The sequence below is a fragment of the Topomyia yanbarensis genome, chromosome 2 (genome assembly GCF_030247195.1).
Source record: "Topomyia yanbarensis strain Yona2022 chromosome 2, ASM3024719v1, whole genome shotgun sequence".
Lineage (NCBI taxonomy): Eukaryota > Metazoa > Arthropoda > Insecta > Diptera > Culicidae > Topomyia > Topomyia yanbarensis.
The window spans coordinates 332,190,740-332,214,008 of NC_080671.1; the positions used below are offsets into that span (position 1 = coordinate 332,190,740).

The 23,269-nt window shown below is 41.8% G+C and overlaps 1 protein-coding gene across 1 annotated transcript in view; it reads left to right on the forward strand.

The window, feature by feature from the left end:
* Positions 1–23,269, forward strand: part of LOC131683941 (semaphorin-5A) — a 717,090-nt gene that overhangs the window by 258,819 nt on the left and 435,002 nt on the right. The window contains exon 4 of the mRNA XM_058966353.1: positions 8,992–9,091. Coding sequence (XP_058822336.1) covers positions 8,992–9,091 — 100 coding nt within the window. The remainder of the gene's footprint in view (positions 1–8,991; positions 9,092–23,269) is intronic.

A 23,269-nucleotide genomic window follows, 5' to 3' on the forward strand; every position in this document is an offset into this window, starting at 1 on the left:
GTCGGCGGCCACCTCTTCCGGCGGATCCTCAGCGGCTTTACGCCGCTTCAGATCCTTGGCCTCGGTTATGCGGCTAGGCCGCATGCGCTAGGGCAGTGTAACAACCGAAAAATAGTTGTGGCTAGCGGTTATATTAAGTCAAACTGATTTTTTTATTTTAATTTTCTTTTATTATCTATGCTTTTTAAAAATGGGATTTTATTTTGAAATATCAATCATTGGCAATATACTTTGGGGTTGATTTTCTGATGAACGGTATTATCTGAGAAATTTTTTCCGGATATTGATATTATAATCAAAATGGTTTTGTTTGGTAATTGTATTTTCTAGGGAAAACTCTTCGACATTATATTTTCTACGGAATGTTTAGCTAAAACTTATAGAACCACATTGGACTCCATCTGATAGCAGTTAACATCGTATATTTTATTTCGGGAATTATTGCTACAAAAGCAATAATATATTCATTAATTGCATAGGTATTAAAATTTTTAACGACTTTGCGGAGTCGTTCATTCTTCTGAGCGTATTCATTCCTCTGTGCGGTTCTCCCTCCAATAAGGAACACATTCGCCGACACACTACCAGCTTTCTGTCCAAACGAAGTTCGTCAATCGTCTTCCATGTCCTCACATGCGGTGCTCCAACGATTTTCGACTGGCCATGCCACGTTTCAACCTGGTTTGTTGTTCTTGGTAACTCAATACATTGGAATATACAGATCAAAAAGACGGAGGGTATATAGGAAGACAGCGCTGCGGAGACTAATTAGCTAACGATCGCTAATCGAGACTACCAACTCACAAAGAAGTACTCCAAATTCCATGGTACATCGTATACTAGATCTTTTGAAGTAAAGAAGAAAGAACGGTCCCTTCAGTTTTTGCGACATTGACAAACAAATTTGATGATCGAATTTTCCATCAGGCTCGTAAAGCTGGTAGCAATTGTTTATTGTTCGTTGCTAAGTTCGTTTCTAGGATCGTTGCTACATGCATCTGTTATTTTGTACGAGCAAAAATACGTAAAGATTTTTAAATCATGCAACTCCACCGAGATTGGGAGAAAGTAGCTCGTTAAATGGACTAGGAAAATCGTCAAAAGATTGGTGAAGCGTGAGGAAATTAAGTACTCAAAGGGAGGTTCCACTTGTACTCGTAAAGAAATTTTATGACGAGATGTTTTGAGGCGCTTGCTAACATTAAAACTGATAGCGAATATACGTCATTGTGTCAGAGAGACCTTATGACGCACTAGGGGTACGTTGTAAACATCGGAAACAATTTGGGTTGAAATTTTAATTTTTCGAACGTTATGACATACACTCAATTTTTGATGTTATGACATACGGCTTGTGTATTTTAATGTTCCGGATGATACATGCAATGCTGATGAATACGTATTGGTATCCGCAATCAGCAAAGTTAAAAAAATGTTTCTAAATAAAATACATATAAATAAACCCATCACAACCGATGTTAAGGAATATACAGCACTCTCCAAAGAAAAGCCAAGCACCTTCGATTATCAACGCGTTTTCTGTTTGATATTTCGTGGGACCCTCTAGTACAACATGACTTTTTAGCCATGCGGAACTCGTGAACCCGTCATCTCAATTAGTCTGAGAAACGATGCCTTTAATCAAATGACATTCAGCGCAATGGTACATACGGTCTAATGAGCCATTCGGCCCTACTGACCCATTCGGCTTAATGGCCCATTCAGCCGAATGGCTTTCGGCCTAATGACCCATTCGGCCTAATGACATTCGGCTTTATGACCCATTCGGCCTAATGGCGTTCGGCCTTGCAGCATTCGGCCTAACGGCTTTCGGCCTAACGGCTTTCGGCCTAATGGCCCAACACTCAGCACGTCCTGTCGGCCGAATCCATCGTTTGCTGAGAAAGAGAACTACGCCGAGCGTGTCGGTGAAGTAACAGCTCTCTTCCTGGCAGCAGTGATAACAAGTAGACCAGGATTATCCCCCGTCTCGGCTGGCCATTCGAAAGGATAAAGAACTGAACATTACTCCTTGCCAGGACTATTTCTCACTACATTGGTTTATTGCTAATATCCAGGGTGTCTATCCAGCACGAGTGTAAGGGTGCTTACAGAGTGGCGGCGAGAAGCTGAGCTGGCGCTGGAACTGACATTAGAATGCGAGATGCGAGAAACCTGCTTGCTGCAAACCAAATGGGTGGTTTCTCGCATCTCGCATTCTAATGTCAGTTCCAGCGCCAGCTCAGCTTCTCGCCGCCACTCTATAAGCACCCTAACACGCGAATGATGCCGCACTCGCATATGACACCCGGTTTTATACTGGGTTCAGCTTACGTTTGCAGCCAAAGCGGCCGGTCATCGAACGAAAATAGTTTAGTTCCATCGTCAAAGAGGAGGAGCACCAATCATGGTACAGATAATAACTACTTCCATGAAATCCATTATTTTTCGTTATTTTCAGTAATTGTACCTTCTTTAGAATTAGTATTAGTTACGATGGGTCATTCCGCGCGAAGTGATCAAGGCACGTGTAATCGACGTTCACGGATTTCAACCATTTTTGGAGAAATTAGTCATCTTTATATTGGTCAAATCCAATATATCAAAATCCAAATTTTTATGCCAATTGAAACACTTCTTAGGCCATGGGAACACCCCCCGTTTTGACATATTGCTTAAATCTTTGATTTCTTTTGATTATATCTTCGGTTCTATTTTCTGTAAAATCGAACCACAAGATGCTTTTAGAAGGAAATTATTGTAGGAGTCTCGAAAAAATAGTAGTTTTAGCGGCAGTGGAGCCAACTATGCGATTTCTCCAGTTCAATAATTTCTCGCAATTCATATATTTTAATTTTGAAAATTTTCGTTCCATCGTGTTCCTCAGATATTTTTACATAAAAAACACTTATTATCTCAATATAATTTGAGCTTATCCTGAGATATTCCGTTTGAAGCGAAAAAAACACCAATTTGTCATATAAAATCGCATGAGCATAACGACAAAAAATTCAAGTTTAGTACACTAAGTTCACACATAATTTATCGTGAAGTACAGGAGAAATGACGAAAAACTACATTTTTGTTTTGCCTGTAGCAGATCTGGGTCGGTTTTTATGACCATTTGAAGATTTTTTCAATATTCATCGATAAAAATGTTTTTTTCCTTCGAAACGGTTGGTTTGAGGAACACGATGAAATTAAAATTTTCAAAATGTATTGTGAGATAAATTTGCTTTTAGTTTTACCTGTAAAACGAAAATAGTTGGCAGCACTGCCGCTAAAATCTAATATTTTTTCTAGACTCCTTGACCAATTTCCTTCTAAAAACATCTTGCGGTTTTATTTTAGAGTAAATAGAACCGAAGATATATTCAAAAGAAAATCAAGGGTTTATCAATTTGTCAAAACGGGGGGTGCCCAATGGACCAAGGGGTGATATAATTGACCCAAAAATCTGGATTTCTATATATTGGTCCTAGATGAATAATTGCTCCAAAATTGGTTCAAATCTGTGAATGTCGATTTCAAGCTTTCATCTTTTTTTATCACTTCACGCGGAATAACCCACATATTTCTAATCAAATAGCGCAAACATCTAATGTTTTAATTCAGTATAACATCTAATATTCATCAACAGCTGAGCGTTCAAAAGCTCGGGTAAAATTCCTGCCGACTATTTTGAAACGGGGCCCCTATATTGAAACGATAGAAATATTCTACTTCAAAAAAGAATAGACCATTAACCAATACAAAGTTAATACAAGTAAATAGAAATAATTTTCTAATTCAATTCTTTTTCCATTATGTATTTGTCCAAATAAGAACGGTCAGCTGATAACGATGTCCAGTAACTCCTATCTCTACCTCCCCGCGGTGCCAGCTGGGGTACGAGTAACCATAGGAAAGATCGGGTAACCAACTCCGGTGGGACCATGCTCGTATGCTGACAGGGAAGGGGGGCCCTCTTTTCGGAGGGTGAGTCCATCCGAGCGTCGGTTCCCCATGTAAGAGGAGGCTCAAAACAGAATCTGTTTTCCATGTTAGCGGCGGCTGATGTATCATTCTCGTGTCAGCGTGGAACTCTAAACAGAGCTGACACGATGGTCCTCCGGCGAGACAGGGGGTTTGGGAAGGCACAACAAGCCGCCCTGGAAAACTAACCGTTACGAACAATGCAGAAGAAAATACGAATCGGAACAATCGGCAAAGACCTACGCGACGAAATAAGGACTGCGATTGGAAACTCGGAACATGGAACTGCAGATCATTCTGCTTTCCAGCTTTCGACAGGATAATCTACGACGAACTTCAACCACGCAACTTTGAAGTCGTAGCACTGCAGGAACTTTGCTTGACGGGACAAAAGGTGCGGAAAAGTGGGCATCGGGCGGCTACTTTTTACCAGAGCTGTGGTACCACCAACGAGCTGGGAACCGGCTTTGTAGTGCTGGGTAGGATGCGTCAACGCGTGATTGGATAGACTCCGATCAACGCAAGGATGTGTATGTTGAGGATCAAAGGCCGTTTCTTCAACCACAGCATCATCAACGTACACTGCCCACACGATGGGAGACCTGACGACGAGAAGGTAGCGTTCTATACGAAGCTGGAGGAGGTGTACGACGGCTATCCGCAACGGGACGTTAAAATCGTCAACGGTTATATGAACGCTCAGGTAGGACGGGTTTGGTAATGTTTAGATCGGTAATCGCTTGCATACCGTATCGAATGACAACGGCCAACGATGCGTGAACTTTGCAGCCTCCTGTACAACACTCGTCGTAGTCGGACACCAAGGCCCAACATCGTGCAACTTCGGGACGCCGGAGTTGCCCAAGATTGCGCACAGCGGCTGGAAGCAGCACTACCCACGGATGAAAAGCGGGGCGTAGCTACTCTTGAAGATGGCTGGAGGGAGATCCGTTCCGCCATAGGAAGTACTGCTATAGCGGCACTAGGTACAGCGATTCCGAATCGAGGAAACGACTGATTCGATGACGAATGTAAGCAGTTAATAGAGGAGAAGAATGCAGCATGGGCGAGGATGCTGCAGCACTGAACGAGACAGAATGTGGAGCGATACAAACAAGCACGGAACAGGCAAACCTCGGTCGTCCGGAGAAAGAAGCGCCAACAGGAGGAATGAGATCGTGAAGCGGTGGAACAACTGTGCCGCGTGAACGACAAATGGAAGTTCTACGAGAAGCTGAACAGTTCGCGCAAAGGATACGTTCCGCAAGCCGATATGTGCAGCGACTTAGACGGCAACCTTCTTACAAACGAGTGTGAGGTGCTTGAGAGGTGGAAACAGACTATGACGAGTACCTCAACGTCGAAGCAGCAGAGGACGAAGGCGGCATCGGATCTTGGAGCACGCGCAGAAGACGATAAGCTGCCGGCCCCTGGTCTTCAAGAAGTCAAGGAGGAGATCGGTCGGCTGAAAAACAACAAAACTGCCGTTGTAGATCAACACACTGAAACACTGACTAGAGCGCTGCACTGGGTAATCGCCAAAATTTGGGAAGAGGAGATTCTTCAGGAGGAAAGGTTTGACAAGTTGGATTGCTGCAACTACTGCGCGATCACACTACTTAGCGCCGCCTACAAGGTCCTCTCTCAAATTCTTTGCCGCCAATTTTCACCATTTGCAAGGAAGTTCGTGGGGCACTACCAAGCGGAATTCATGAGTCCACGGACCAAATATTCGCGATTCGGCAGGTTTTGCAGAAGTGCCGCGAATACAACGTGCCCACACATCATTTGTTCATGGATTTCAAATCAGCGTATGACACAATCGATCGAGATCAGCTATGGCAGATAATGTACGAGTATGGTTTTTCGGATAAGCTAACACGATTAGTCAAAGCGACGATGGATCGGGTGATGTGCGTTGTTCTAGTATCAGGGACACTCGAGTCCATTTGAATCTCGAAGAGGGTTACGGCAAGGTGATGGTCTATCGTGCCTGCTGGTCAACGTTGCGTTAGAAGGTGTAATAAGGAGAGCGGGGATAGACACGAGTGGCACGATCTTCAGGAAGTCCGTCCAGCTTCTAGGCTTCGCCGACGACATTGACATTGGCAAGGAACTTTGAGACGATGTCGGAAACGTACATCAGACTGAAGGCTGAAGCCAACAGGATTGGCCTTGCCATCATTTCGAAGACGAAATACATGAGAGAGGAAGAGGTTCTAGAGACGACAATGTGAACCACTCATCCCGAGTTCGGATTGACGGTGACGAAATCGAGGTGGTCGACGAATGTGTGTATTTGGGCTCACTGGTAACCGACGACTGTGATACCAGTAGAGAAATTCAGAGACGCTCTGGTTGAATAAAATTCGCCGCCTCACGAAGTTGATTATCTACAAGACGCTGATTAGACCGGTGGTCCTCTACGGCCACGAGACCTGGACTATGCTCGTGGAGGACCAACGCACCCTTGGAGTTTTCGAACGAAAGGTGTTGCGTACCATCTATGGTGGCGTGCAGATGGAAGACGGATCGTGGCGCAGGCGAATGAACCATGAGTTGCATCAGCTGCTGGAAGAACCATCCATCGCGCATACCGCAAAAAAGAACGTTTGTGGTGGACTGGACACATCGTAAGAATGTCGGACGACGACCCGGTGAAGATGGTTCTTGAGGAACAAGAAGACGGGACACACAGTGAGCACGGTGGATCGACCAAATAGAGAACGACCTGCTGACCCTTCGAAGACTGCGAGGCTCTAGCTTGAACGGTAAGGTAAGTAAGCTGATAACAATGTCTTATTATTCGTGTCTAGAATCCTATGAAACGATTCGAACCTGGTCAGCAGGACCAATACGCACGGTATAAACAAGAAATTCGCTATCTCGATTCTGTCGCGCCATCGTCGCTTGGAACTGCGAACAACAAAATCCTTCCAGTACACACAGACAAACGCTCCCCTTCCGTGGCTCTTGTCAAATAAACGATGTACCAGTTATCCTACCAAAAGCAGCAGCAGCAATCTACCAACAGAGCAGGCATGGCAATGAAGGAAATTGAAGGCAGAAACATTCCTTTTATATCAAGCGATGAAATGTATAAGACGCCTGTGAGTGTCAAGATGAGATCTGTGTTAGGGAAAGTCTTGTGCAAATTTGTTAAAATTGTATATGTTTTCCCCATTTTTGCAGATTTTTCGGTTTTTAACTAGTGTACGATAAAATACACAAATAAGTTTGATAACAATTTTTTACTGTCTGCGTTCGAATCATGAAAAACCAACATCAATCAACAAATACTTTTACAATAATACGGATTAGTGTGCGATTGAAATACCAATTTAAAGTTGCAATCAATTTTTAAGCTAAACTTTTCTTATTAGATTTGTAATTAAGTTACGCAAATCCTTCAATAATTAACAGCGCTACAGTTGTTTAAAATTATGCCGCATTTTCGTGACGCAAATCGAATTTCACATTTTAGTTTTACCCCCAGCACCATATAGTGGAGTAAAGCATTTTCCATGCTAAAAGCGATTTTCATCCGAAGCGCTACCAATATGACCATCAAATCACGTCAGACACCAGTTTAGCCTCACCATACCGTAGCGCGGGTGCCATTGTGAAAACTCTCGGATGAAAGTTCACAACAACCTAAAACAACATTTGATGGTGCTGCAAATGTGTTTGGTATAAAACTTTGTTGAATTCGCCACTGTTGTCCATTCATCAACTCCTAGGTATAAATTACTAATTACTAATTAATAAATAATCCGAAAATACGAAAGAAGAACATAGATATAGGAATAATTATTCTAAATGTACTTATCGGATCCATTTATTTTCGTCGTAAATTCTCTAAAAGTTTTAGAAGAATGTGGCGTGATTATATAAGCGCACTAACAATATGTTTTAAAGCCTCCAAGATGGCAAGTCAGTGTTCAAATATATTCTTCATTTTGCATATTTTAATGTCAAAGATGCAAGGAAATGAAATATTTTCACAAAAATGAACCTTTTAAGTTATAGAAAAGGGAACAAAAACTATTCCAAAGGCCAATGTCAACAATTCCGCGACCATATGGAACCTAATTTGCCAAAACACTACCAGCCACGAAACCAAATAAAAAATTGTCAACAGACGCTGAAAGCGGCGGGCGCCTCAAACCGGAATGGATCGCATTTAGCGCAAAATTAAGCCATCTGCTGGCCACCATCCTATACTTCGTGTCCCTCGATAGACCACGAACGGCAACGGGGACGACAGTCAATGTCACCAGCGGCGACGAAAAAAAATCGTTCATCTCAATTTATTACGCAAATAACGCCAACCAGCCGCGCCAAACCTTACGAGATTTTGCCTCTTCGGAACAGGTCCGATGGCGGGCGGTGACAGGAATTTTTGCATTGCAAATTAACGGTAACACCGTTGAGCCGGTCAATCTGCTCGTTGGTTGCAGGATGTTCAAATTTTTTCGCGTAACGCGCGAGGGGCCCAAACAGAATGGTCCGTCACTGACGGAGCGTCACTGGCCGGGTTGGACAATCTGTCTAATCATGAATTGCTTTCTGTTCAGAGCGGGGAGAAACTTCTTCAAATGGACCTGACGCTATGTCATTGACGAAGTGTTCTGTTTGGGTCCGAAATATCGAAAACATTGCATTAATAATTAGTTTGAAACGCAAAGCCTTCATCAATCATACATGTTTCATAATGAGAAAGTGTGCCAGTAATGTATTTGCTGCTTGGTTGTTGCTCTGACGGCAGTGATTCAACTCCCTATCACCAGGAAACGGGTCGAGCTATTTGCGTACTGTTGTGGTTATTTAAACGCAATGGTTATCGTCAGCAAGCAAAAAATCACAAGCTGAACATACTTCCGGGATTACTTCATAACAACAAACCATGAATCGTTCTAGTTCAATTCCAGGAATATGTAATTTTTGTTGCATCATACCAATCCAAAAACGAACGTTCTTATTAATGGCAAATTCTTCTTTTCCTCCCACCCGCAGATTTGCTGCCGACATCGGATCGCTTTACGGATGCCAACGTTACGTCATTCTCCCGGCTGCTGTTCGATGTGGCGCGCGATCAAGTAATCGTCGGTGCAAGGTAAGTCCTCAAAGCCTACTGTGCTATATATTGAAGCGGGCTCCCAATCGTAAAACGGTAACCCCCCCCCCATTCATCGATGCCGTCTTCGCTTCATTTGGGGTAGGTATCGAACGGCACCGATGATGGGGTTTATGTTGGTTGCCGTCACCTTTCCCTACTCCTTCGGGGGCTGTTGGTATAGGTATTTGTTCATATCACACACGCTGAATATGGGATTAAGATAGTTAGTCGAGTCAGCTGGCCGGTCCAGACTAACCAGTTTGTTCGGTTTGTTTTGTTTGCATGGAAGCAGCGCTACCTGTTAATACATAGTGGCCAGTTCTGACCTTTGGGTGATACAAGCTGTCGAAATTTGAGGACCGATAGCAAATCTTACGCTAGTTGACCGTGGAAGTAATGGGGCGCGTTACGTAAGGTGACGTTTTGAAAGACAGGGTGTGAAATGCGGTAGGTAGGTATTTACGGATTTACTAAGTTTGTTGAAACATGCCTGGCAGAAAAGGCTACACAATACCTCGGCTTACTGATGGTGATGCTGTAATCACATCACGATCATCATTGTACGTACGTTTCAGTACCAACGATCACAACTTGCGCCGGTATCGTCGACAGATTGCATCTCTGCAGAAGGACCTCAGTACGGAGTGCCTACAGTAAAAGAAGATCAACTGCCAGCTCCGACTGTCAGTAACGCAAACTGACAACTGGTTTTGCTCTCATCATCGAATTCAATTCGAGACTCGTGAGTGCGCTGCTGAGAAAAAAAAATGAAATCAAGTGGAACATCACAAAATTGCTCCTTAACTTCATTTATCTTGAAGTTGAAGTGCAACTACATGAAAATGAAAAAAAAATCGAGAAAGTTGCCATATTTCGCTCCATTCCGGACGTAAATAAATGGATTAAGGAAAAGTTTTGACGTTTCTGTTTCCTGCGGGCCCTGATGGCCTACTCTTTTTCCATCGCATTCTCGGTTCCCCTTTCGAGCTGAAAAGGGCGTCAGGCTCAAAATTCGTTGCCATCGCTTGACGTCTGAGCAGGAAACAAATGACTCCCCATCACGCCTGCAAATTAATGAAAAATCTCAAAGGAAATAACTGTCCGGCTCACCCAGAGCTCGTGTTTCACCTTTCGAATCGATTGCAACCCTGCGCAGCTGTCAACGAGATGCTAAATTCAATTTACCAGCGAGACAGTTCAAATGCCTCGAGCTGTCGCGGGATATTTAACGCAACGCCCAGAAACTTGTCCACAAACAATCAACCGAGGTGCCCCAGCGCAGCCGCCCGGTGCGTACATTTTGGGCCCGCTGAGATCATTCGTCTCTCGGTAATTAACGTATTGAATTATTGACTAAAGTTGGTCGTGCTTTGCTTTGTATATTTTTGCCTCGGGGTGGTGCGTTTATTGTTTATGGTGAACTTTGCACTTGCATTTGGGAAAGGTCCACGGAGTGAGATTTGGATGTAAGCGTTGTTTTGATTGTTTGTTTATTTCTTCACACTGTCGTGGTTTGGATTGGGTTTCGGCACGCACCTAAGTGCTGTTACGCACTTTCTTGAGGGCTTTTGTCCATCAATATTGTACTTTCTGTGCCTAGCTTGTCCAAATATTGACAATTGAGAAATGACATGTTTTCGAATGTAAAGTGCGTAGCGAGTGTGTTTGCCCCATAGAAAGGTACTTTTTCCGGTGTAAATATGCCTCGTTTTCCATTTTCCATAAATGCTTGTTGATGTTGTTTCGAACACATTGAAATAAATATTTTATGCTCAATTATATTCCTAAAGGCCACTGATGACTTGGGATATCAATTGGGAGAACGGTATGAACTCATGTAATCCGATCCATCCACATCTAAATGATCAAAACTTTAGCAAAATGTAAATAGATATTTTTGGAATTTTAAAGTTAGATTATTAGTGGACATGAAACATGTCCTTGAAATCTGTCGAATTGAAGCATCAGCATTCCGCAAAGCGATCGGAGTGGACTAATACTTCCATTTGTTTTGGTTACTAAAATATCTATCGTTCATTCTACCGATCAGGGCCGGCGGAACACCTATTTCTCGAGTGGGTAGTAAGATTCGGAGTGATTTCCCCCCGTACTGACGAAAGTTTAGCTATGGTGTGTGTAAGTGAAAATTCAAATGCCCTGATAATAGCTGGTGGCTATTTGGAAACACCCTTTGTTAACAGGGCTGTATATCTGACGGCTCAGCGAAAATGTGTTTGGTGAATACAGATACTACAAATGTTCCAGAGCTAAGTACCAATTACTCCATTCTTTTCATTCGTTTACGAGCGGTCTATCGAGAAGCAAGTGTTTTTTCCAGTCCGTCATTGTTAGATAAAAAATCGTACTAATCCCCGTTCAAGGTTATCACATTCTCTACCTCTCGAGGTTTTGGACTTTTTTCTTCTTTTGAGCGTGTGTTAACCGTTAGGCCGTAATCAGCCTTTTGTTCGCGTAGTGAGGATTGAACAATAGCCAGCTATATAAGCTGGACTGGTGCGTCGTGGGAAACAAATTTATAGATAAGTAAAATCTACCTCTTTTGACACATTTACGGCTTATTCCCGTCTGCGCGGGTGCTAACCCCGTGCGTCGACGGTGTCGATGGCTCCCTCCCCGGACGGCCAAATGGAGGTCGAATCGACTCCCAAGGCTCTCCCCCGACCCAAACAATATCCAGAGCTCTCGACCGGTCCCTTTGTGGCCTTCTTTCGGCCCAAAACAAAATCGCTGAATCTGTTACAGATTTCAAAAGACCTGACGGAACGGTTCTCGGCTGTGACCGAAATAAGAAAGGTCCGCTCAGACAGGGTCAGGGTCGTGTTGGCTAATTCAAAGCAGGCAAACGATATTGCTTGCTGCTAGAACTTTACGAAGGACTATTACGTATATATTCCAGCTGTAAAAGTACAGTCTGAAGGCGTTGTCACCGATGAGAGTTTGACATGCGAGGATCTGCTGCAGTATGGGGTAGGCCGTTTTAGAGACCGCATACTTCAGCCAGTGAAAATACTTGAGTACAAGCGTTTGCACTCAGTAGTAGTTGCGGGGGATGGTTCAAAAACGTACCCCCAATCAAACTCTTATCGGGTGACCTTCGCTGGTACTGCTTTGCCAAATTACGTCCTCTTGCACAAGGTTCGTCTGCCTGTGCGTCTGTTTGTGCCGCGGGTCATGAATTGCACAAAGTGTAAATAATTGGGTCACACAGCCACCCATTGTAGCAATAAAGCCCGCTGTGGAAAATGCGGTGAGAATCATGTGGATGATTCGTGCAGTAAGAATGCTGAGAAGTGTCCTTACTGTGCAGAGATTCTGTATGATATCTCAGCATGTCCCGCGTACAAACTACGCGGGGATAAACTAAAACGTTCCCTTACGGGACGATCCGAACGTTCTTTCGCAGAAATGCTAAATAAAGCTACGCCACCAACATCAACAAACATCTATGCTCACTTGCCTCCTAACGAGGGCGAGACTGATGACCCACAAGAGGGAACATCTACTAGGGTGCCTAGAAGTTATAGGAAGAGGAGGAACATTTCCTCTCCTAAAGTTCCTTGTAAAGGACAGAAGGTGTCCTTAGACGGGGCTCCGAAAGTGACATCTCTTGGAAGTGTTGCAACCAAGCCGAAGCAAGTAGCTCCTGGTCTCGGAGGATTAAGCTCAGAGAAGGAGTTTCCAGCACTTCCCGGAACATCAAAAATCCCAAGTATTCCTCTGTTTCAGTTCGAGAATAATCGCGGCACTGGAATTATCAAACTCTCGGACATTGTGGACTGGGTAATAAAAACTTTCAATTTAACTGATCCCATTAAAAGTCTATTGTTAGCTCTTCTACCTACAGTAAAATCATTTTTAAAGCAGTTGACTGCGAAATGGCCCCTCCTTTCAGCAATTGTATCCTTCGATAGCTAACTCATCGACGAGGTCACGGATTTGATCACTGTTCTACAGTGGAATTGCAGAAGTATCATCCCAAAAATAGATTCTTTCAAATTTTTAATAAATAGCTTGAGATGCGATGCATTCGCTTTATGTGAAACTTGGTTAACTTCCGATATCAACCTTAACTTCCACGATTTTAATACTATTCGCTTGGATCGAGATACCCCCTACGGAGGAGTGCTATTCCTTCTACAGAATTAACCTTCCCTCAATACCAGGCATTGAAATTGTCGCTTGTCAAGTAACAACCAAAGGCAAAATCCTTTGCATAGCTTCCATATATATTCCCCCCAACACCGCGAATGGGCACCGCCGGCTACATGACATCATAGAATCCCTGCCTGCACCGCTACTTGTTTTAGGAGATTTTAACTCCCACGGTACGGAATGGGGTTGCCTTTATGATGATAACCGTTCTTCTTTATTTCACAATATTTGCGACAACTTCAATATGACAATTCTAAACACGGGTGAAATGACACGGATCCCTCCCCCACCAGCGCGCCCAAGTGCATTAGATTTATCCCTTTGCTCGACCTCGCTACAGTTAGATTGCGCGTGAAAGGTAATCCCTGATCCCCACGGTAGCGACTATCTGCCGATCGTAGTCTCGATCACTAACAGCTCAAGACCATTGGAATCAATCAATATTTCGTATGACCTCACACGAAATATCGATTGGAAGAGCTATGCGGCCGCGATATCCGACAACATCGAATCTACCCAAGAACTTCCTCCGGAGGAAGAGTACAGTTTTTTTGGCTGGCTTGATTCTCGATAGTGCGAATCAAGCTCAGACTAAGCCAGTGCCCGGCGCGAACATAGAAAACGTTCCCCCAATCCCTGGTGGGATAAAGAGTGCCCAGACGTGTACACGAAGAAGGCCGCCGCGTTTAAGACCTTCCGGAACGACGGGTTACCCGCTAGTTTTCGACAGTACGCGACGTTAGACAAGCGAATGAAGAGTTAGATGAAAGCCAAGAAACGCGGTTATTGGCGCCGGTTCGTCGACGGATTAACGAGGGAAACATCGATGAGCACTCTTTGGGAAAGAGCCCGACGTATGCGAAACCGAAAAAGGACTAATGAGAGCGTGGAATATTCAAACCGTTGGATATTCGATTTCGCCAAGAAGGTTTGTCCGGATTCCGCCCCGGCACAGAAGATCTACCGCGCCGCGTCCCCTCACGATAACGCGAACGAAACACCTTTTTCGATGGTGGAGTTCCCACTTGCTCTCTTGTCGTGTAACAATAAAGCTCCAGGGCTAGACAGAATCAAATTCAACTTGTTGAAGAATCTGCCAGACACTGCCAAGAGACGCTTGTTGAACTTATTTAATAAGTTTCTTGAGGCTAACATTGTCCCACACGATTGGAGGCAAGTGAAGGTCATCGCCATCCAAAAACCAGGAAAACCAGCCTCCGACCACAATTCGTATCGACCGATCGCAATGCTATCCTGTATTCGGAAGTTGTTCGAGAAAATGATCCTATCCCGCCTCGACAATTGGGCCGAAGCAAATGGCTTACTGTCAGATACACAATTTGGCTTCCGCAAAGGGACGAACGATTGTCTTGCGTTGCTCTCAACCGAAATTCAAATGGCCTATGCTAGCAAAGAGCAGATGGCATCAGTGTTCCTAGATATTAAGGGGGCTTTGGATTCAGTTTCGATCAACATTCTTTCAGAGAAGCTGCACCAGCATGGTCTTTCAGCGACATTAAACAACTTTTTACTAAACCTGTTGTCGGAAAAACACATGAATTTTTCGCATGGTGACTTATCGACATCACGATTTAGCATTTTTTTAAAATAAATTCCGAGAAGTCGACTGTTCTAAGATTTTTTATACTGACGGATCAAACCTCGAAGGGTCCACTGGCTTTGGTATTTTCAATCAAAAATTCACCGCCTCCTACAAACTCAGTGACCCCGCTTCAGTTTACGTCGCAGAACTAGCTGCTATTCAGTATACCCTTGGAGTCTTTGCACATTACCCGCAGACCATTACTTCATCGTCTCGGATATTCTGAGTTCTATTGACACTATTCGCTCGATGAAACGTGGAAAGCACTCCTCGTATTTTTTGGGAAAAATACGGGAGCTATTGAGTGCTTTATCCGACAAATCTTTCCAGATTACCTTGGTATGGGTCACTTCTCATTGCTCCATTCCGGGCAATGAGAAGGCGGACTCCTTAGCTAAGGCGGGTGCCCTAGAAGGTGACGTTTTTGAAAGACCAATTTGCTTCCACGAATTTTTCAGTATTACTCATCAGAGAACTCTCGAAAGTTGGCAAAACTCGTGGAGCAATGGGAAGCTAGGAAGGTGGCTACATTCGATAGTCCCTAAGGTATCGACGATATCTTGGTTCAAGGGGATGGATGTGGGTCGTGACTTCATTCGTGTGATGTCCCGATTCATGGCAAACCATTACACGCTGGATGCACATCTCCGGCGTATTGGGCTCGTGGAGAGTGGTATCTGCGCTTGTGGCGACGGCTATCACGATATTGAGTACATTGTCTGGGCGTGCACCGAGTACAGTTCCGCCAGTTCTCGGCTTATGGACACCCCCCGGGCCCGAGGAAGACAACCCAACGTCCCGATTCGAGATGTGCTGGCAAGTCGCGATGTCCTCTATAATACACCATCATAAAAACCATCAATATAACAATTTAACTGCCCCTTCTTATTTCCTATCATTCTCAGAAACGCTCTCTTCCACCTGTACCATACACCCACGAAGGTTTGATGGGACTCCAAGGCGACACTAAAAATCTCTGTCGAATGAGCCAACATACACGGGACTTACAGTACGAACATCACACGCGCAACTCGAACTCTTTCCGATCTGCATCTGAGCCGTCTGAAGGAACCCCTGCCGACTCGAGGAAGAACACCCGGCCTCCCTGTACATAATTCTTTTTGATGAAGGCCATCCGAGTCTACATCCTATGCCGTTGATCTCTCGATGCCTGAAACTGAAAGTTAATAACTTTCTTCCCTGCCATCTTTGTCCACCCTCCCTCCCCTGACTCTTATACCCAGAAGTATCACCCCTTACCCCCCCCCCCCACCCCCTCCGTTCCATTCTGTCTCTTCTAGTTCTAACTATTATATTATATAATCTCATTGAAAATGCCCAACTCTACTACCACAAAAAATAACTCTAATTTATCTCCCCGAATCTTTACAAAATTAAATCACGCTCTCTAGTTATTCCTAGTTTTAAGATAGTTATAAAAATTGTCCCCCTTAGTTAAAACTTATTTGCTTCAATAATCTTCCTGCTAAAAATGTCAAACCATATTGCCATAAAAACTAAATGACCCCCCCTAATCTTACGAAAATTATATAACCCCCTTGTGTATAGCTATAAATTTTCCTTAGTATAATTAAAAAAAATCAATATGTAATCCCCTAGTTTCAAGTAATTTGAAATGTAAAACAAACCAAGATTGGCACCTTTAAGCTAACGCAAACCTGCCTTATTAAATAAACAAATTAAATAAAAATAATAAAAATACTACATTCTTTTAAATTTCGCTACATTAATTTTACCTTCTCTACTATAAAACCTTCTTTTCGCGGGTACTGAAGCCCGCATGATAGTGTTGACTAATGGGAAGGTAGTGGAGGTCGTTTTGAATATTTCTCTGATGGCAAAAATAATGCCGATAAGTCTCCTTTTCGATGCTAATTATATCAAATACAACCGGCCCCTGCATAGTGTACTTCCGGACCAAAGACAAGCCATTTAACATCATCGATATATCAGGATCAGGATCAACAAAAATCGACCGTGTTCGAAAAAGTATTCTGTCTACGTACCCGCCAGGGAAGTAGAGATTGATAGTGTAGTCTCCAAGAAGGACCTTAATTGCGAAATAGGGGGTGCTCCTTCCAGATCCCTGTGCTTCAGTCAGTGGAAATTATGGTATGCAAGCAATTGCGTTCAGCAAAAATCGAGAAGTAAAAGAAAACTTATTTTCAATCAGCCTCATTTCAAGCCTTTCGCCGGATTTGTTCGCCTTTTTGTACTGCGGGGCATGGACTGCCGTCGTTGCAAACAACGGGCCCATTGTAGAAATAAAGCACGGTGTAGAAAATGTCGCTTGTTACATCCGAATCATAGACAAAGATTTATTGATATTCTAGAAGACTTCAACTCTCACGGCATGTCATGGGGTTGTCTTCATTCTTATAACCGATCTATCTTACTGCGTGATATTCGCGACAATTTCAATATGACCATCTTGAATACAATGGAATGAAACGAATGCCTACTAGCGCGGCCAAGCACGTTAGATTTATCGTTGTACTCTACCTCATTAGTGTGCTCATTGATCGAAAGAACAACGCATCCACTATATCTGAAACAATAGAATCATCCTATGATGACTTTTGGAACGTCGGATTTTTTCGAATACTCGCGTCGTAAGAAACGCAAATAAAAAACTTGATGAAAACTGAAAAAACGTGGTCATTGGCACCGGTTCGTCAACGGATTAACGAAAGAAACAATATGTCAGCTGGCAGCTGGGCCCTACGTCGTATACTCGATTCGGCCTTTGATCGGAATGCATGGAACTAAAAATCCTTTATCGGCAACAACAGATTCAAATGATAGACGTTTCGCGATCAAAATATGATGATGTAAATAAACGTAACATTTGTTCTTCAAATACACAAATCTGACAGCAAAGATACTCGCGCTAAGTATTCTCTCCACAAAACTTATGGTTTTATACAACCATGTCCACATCTTTACAGATCCAAATAGTCGCTTCGATCGATGGAGCATGGAAAGCACTCCTTACTTTTCTAGAGAAAATATGGGCGTTCTTTATGTTAAAATCGTTCCTGATTGTCTGATACAGATATTAGTTTGAGTTCTTTCGCATTGTTCTATTCCGGGTAATGAGAAAAGTGGCATTAGAAAGTAATATTTGTGAAAGATCGCACAGCTTTAACGATTTTTTTAGTATTTCTTGTCAGAGGACGCTCGAAAATTGAAAAAATTCGCGAGATAATGGAAGATAATGGGAATCCGAAAGGCATCAACCAACCTTAGTTAAAAAGGAAGGATGAAGGTAGTGACTTCCTTCGGGTGGCAATCATTATACGTTGAATGCGCATCTCCGGCGTATTGGGGTGGTGGAGAGTGATATTTGCGCTTCCGATGACAGCTATCGTGACATTAAACATGTTGTCGGGTCGTGCGGCTAGTGTTCTACATACCAAAAAAATCTGAATTTTACCGTTGAGGTAATTCCAAACTTGCCACAATCTAACAAACCGTAATTGACGAAATGACGAAATATAACCGTGTTCTGTTTAATTTTACATGAAAGATGTACTTTCCAAGCGCAGTGCCATAAAATTACACTCTTTCACATTTTAAACAAAAGTCATATGTGGAGTCAAATTATGTGACTCGCAAAGTTCAACGACATGTAAAATGTAATGTTATTAATTGTACATGTAATTTTTTATGCTCGTTTATGTCATGGTCAGGAGACGTAAATTTACACGATTTTTTATGTGTGTAGCGCCAGATCTCCGGTAAACGAATCCCTTCGACCTGGTTCTAGTCCGAGATGTGCTGGTTATCCTCCAAATTTATTTATATCTTCTCTTTTGGTTGACTTGCTAAACAGCTACCAGCAAATGTGATTCCAAGAGTTCCCAGCGGATCCAAGGAGGCCAGTCGGCGATCCGGTTCCGAACATAGTGATCTTCCGGTTGCTATAAAGCTACAAGTTTAATTTCATTTTATCCTTGTAATTTTTGTCTGTCCTCTCCTCGCTTTCTCTGCTACTGATGTTGGAATCAACAATCTTTTGCTTTCCTTATAAAAAGTCTACTGATTGTCTAGTTATTGTTTCTCCTTGTTCCAATTTTTATCAAATTGTTCATGTTAAAACATTACAAATTGTATTATTTGTCTATCGATCTGAACTCCTTGTTTTAGGATGTAGATGTGTCAAAATGTATTCCCATGAGTATAAATATAAAAAATAATTCCAAATTTCAAACAAATCCTAAATATTATCCCAAATTCTCAAAAAAAATTGTAAAGCAAAGAAATTTGCATCCGAATAAAAATATACAATTGTTTTACATCGAGGATTTCAACGCAAGAATTTTGTGCGCAAGACACATACGTGGTTAATCTTAGGTTTTGGTTTGTTTCAAATTTTCGAGTAGGGAATTCCCCCCTCGATAATTTTCGAGTGGGTAGTGCTACCCATACTACCCACGCATTCCGCCGGCCCTGCTACCGATGTTCAGTTTGCTCGAGATTACTCAGCAGAGAAAATTGTTTAGAACAATTCTACTGGATCTCTGTGAATACAAAAATATGAAGATCTCCTATATCAAGTTCTATGTCTTTCAAACTGAGCATAATGCTTCAAATTGATGTGACAAATTAAGTCACCACTACATTCGTACGATGACTCTCGGAGCGATAAGTCAATCTTTCTAGTCCGTACAGTGTTAGCTTTAAAGAATAGTGCTAATCCGCTCACAAGGTTATCTTGTGCGTTCTCCGTCTCTTCGAGGTTTTGGCATTTGGCATCTTCTCTTTTGTTTGTACGCATTAACCGTTATTCGACCAGCAAAGCAGTAGCAGTGTTTCGTTTCTTGTAAGCTGGCTCGATATCGTTATACAAGATAAGTACCGCAATTATATTTCATCTCCTGAGAAATTCCATGAGAAACCGGTCGGCCGCAAAATATGACCATCTTCGATTCGAACGAAACCTTACAGTTGTGGTTGGATTATGAATCTCCACGATTTTCTCTGACAATCATAATATTTTGATACAAGAGCAATTTTTCAATAGAGCGTTGACGTTTCCACCTGCATTTATTTAAAAACTTTGTTATTCGATTTCTGTGTTTTATACACCAAAAAAATTTGAGAATGAGTGACAGGTAATGAGTACTTCTGTACTAAAAAATATGTTCTAAAAATGTGTCATTTTTCACAAAACAAAAACTTATGTTAATAACTTAAATTGCAATAGACTCCATTTTTTAAATTTTTCATGTTTTGTCAAAGAAAATCTGTCGAGAAAAGAAACATTTTAAATCTGTTTGCATGATGGAGAACCTATCAGTGAAAAAGCTTTTGTAACACCAACTTTATACATGTTTTTAAATTTCACTCTAACCGACATGCAAAACTGTAATTTTATTACAGAATATAATTGTATTAATTCATTTTAAATCAAAATGCTAAATGCAGAAGCTTCCAAAATTGTTAAGAGCATTTTGATTCAAAATGGCGTTTAGAATCATATTCACAAAGCGAATTGTATATTTGACTGCAAATAGTATGAACTATAGAAATGTGTCAAAATGAAATGAAATGTGAAATGTGTTGTTAGGAAAACTTTTTTATTTAAACCTTCTTCATTATCCAAATACTCTGGAACAGTTTCTTTCACGTCTTAAAAATGATAAAAATTATATTGTTGACATTTTATGATGTTGTAATACGAATAACTTAAAAAGAGCATAACTACTCGAACTAATTGTTTTTGTAGGAGCAAAATTACAAATATCTCGACAACTATCGCATTTTGTAATATTTTTGTTAGATGCATTTTGATTTAAACTGATTCTTAAAATTACGTTCTGTAATGAAATTACAGCTTTGTATGTCAATTAGTATGACATTTAATAATGTATATGGTTATTATTAGAAAAACTTTTTTTACCCATAAATAATGTAATCACAATTAAAATGTTTCTTTGATGTATAGGTTTTTGTTCACAAAATAAAAAAAAAGGGTTTTGCAGTTTAAATTTCTAACATAAATTTTTGTTGTTGTGAAAAATGACACAACTTTTTTGTGTATATTGTTTTTGTACACAAGTATTAATTCCCTGTAAATCGTTCACAGAAAATTTTGTTGTATAAAATACAGTAATCGAACACTTTTTTTCGAAAATGCCACATGTGGAAACTTTTACGCCCTTCTAAAAAATCGCTCTTGTGTCAAAATAATCTTATTGACTGTGGAAAATGTTTAGTCTTCCATGCCAGTGAAACGTGTATAGTTTCGTCGGAATCTGAGATGATCGGTCACGATTTTAAAGATTTTTGGACGGAGCCTCGTGGAATTCCTTCCCTAGCCATGACTCTTTTATCATCGTGCATTGGGCAGTAGGCCCGTTCAAACATGACTTCCCCTGACAATGGTTCGTCTCAAAGTGAGATGGACGTCGAAATAAAATCGAACCCATGACGGAAATTGTACCCATACTCTTCAACTGACCCTTTCGTGATCTTTTTTCGAGTCAAAGACAAAAAATGCTTGAATCTCTTGCAGATTTCTCAAGTTATGACGGAGCGATAATCATCCGTGACAGAATTGTCAAAAAATTGTCATGATAAACTTTGGGTGATGGTAAATAGTTTGTAGCAGGAGAATGATATTGCCTGCTTCAGGTCCTTTATGAAGGAGTGCAGAGTATAAATACCAGCTAATCCGGTTGAAATCTGTGGGGTCGTCTCCGATTCGAGTTTGAATTGCGTGGATCTCCTGAAAAACCCCGAGTTTCGTCCAGTAAAGATACTGGACTGCAAACGTTTGCATGCAGCATCTTTCGCAGCTGACGGGAAGAGAACATATGTCAACTCAGACTCCTATCGGGTGACCTTCGCCGGATCTGCTATACCAAACTATCACGTCTTTGACAAAGTTCGTCTACCTGTTCGCCATTTGTGCCGCACTAATTGCAAACAACTGGGACATGCAGCCACCCATTATAGCAATAAAGTTCGGTGTGGGAGATGCGGTGGGAATTATGTGGAAGGGATGTTGAACATTTGATGGGCCTAGAAGCAATAACAAAAGGAGCAACATTTCCTCTCTTAAACTTCGTTGTAATAGCCAGAAAGTGTCTCTTCAAGGTGCTTTAAGAATAACAGTTTTAGAAAGTACTGATGCAAAACCGAAGCAACAAGTTCCTGGTCCCAGAAGCCTCAGCGAGAGAAAGATACCAGCGTTGGCTTAATAAATAAAGCTTTAAATATTACTGATCTTTTGAACGCATTCTGATAAGCGTTTTCCCAGCAGTTTACTGCAAAATGGCTCCTCCTTTCAGCGATCGTATTCTTCGATAAATTATCGAACGATGTCACGAATATGATCGCTGTATGACAGTGGAATTGCAGAAGCATCATGCCGACAATCGATAACTTTAAAATTTAAATAATTAATTTGAAGGAGGAGCAGGACCGGCAGATCACGTGGGATATGGGTAGTACTACCCACTCGAAAATATCCGAGGGGGGAGTTACCCACTCGAAAGTTTGGAGTAAACCAAAACCTGAGAGTAACCATATACCAAATTTCATTTCCTCGCAATAAAAATAACTTGATAATATGGGATAATAATCAGGAATTGTTTGAAATTTGAAATTATTTTTTATAGTAATAGTTAAGGGACATTTTGACACATCTACATCTTAACACAAGGAATTTATAAAAATGTTAATGCAGTTTGATTAAGACTTAAGGATACAGTTAGAATTATTTTTAAAGGCTAAATACACAATTTACTAAAACTATTATTTGATTGACAATTGAAACAAGGAGAAAGACTATCAGGCTTAAAAGACATATACAAGAGGGATTGATTCCAACATCGAAGTAGCAGAGACCGAGGGAAAGTGAAGACAGAACGGACATCAATGACAGGGAAAAGAAGAAATTAAACTTGCAGTTTTTTGGCAAACGGAAGATCACTGTCAGGACATCCTGAACCGAATCGCCGACTGGAACCTTGGATCTGCTGGGAACTCTTTTGGGACCAAATTTACAGGTAGCTGTTAGCATATCAACCAAATGAGAAGACACATCTAAATTTGAAAATTCATTGCGTTTAAAAATATGTATATGAGAAACGAATAGAGGAGATCGAGTATAGCCAGAACATCTCGAACTAGAACGAGGCCGAAGAGATTTGTTTAACGGAGATCTGTCGCTAGAACACTAGGCGCACGTCCTGACAACATGGTTAATGTCGTGATAACCGTCAAAACAAGAGCAGAGACTGCTCTCCACGACCCCAATATGTCGGAGATGCACGTTCAACGTGAAATGATTGGACATGACCGGAGATATAACTCGAATGAAGTCACAACTTTCATCCATCCCCTTGAATCCAGATTTGTTGATACAT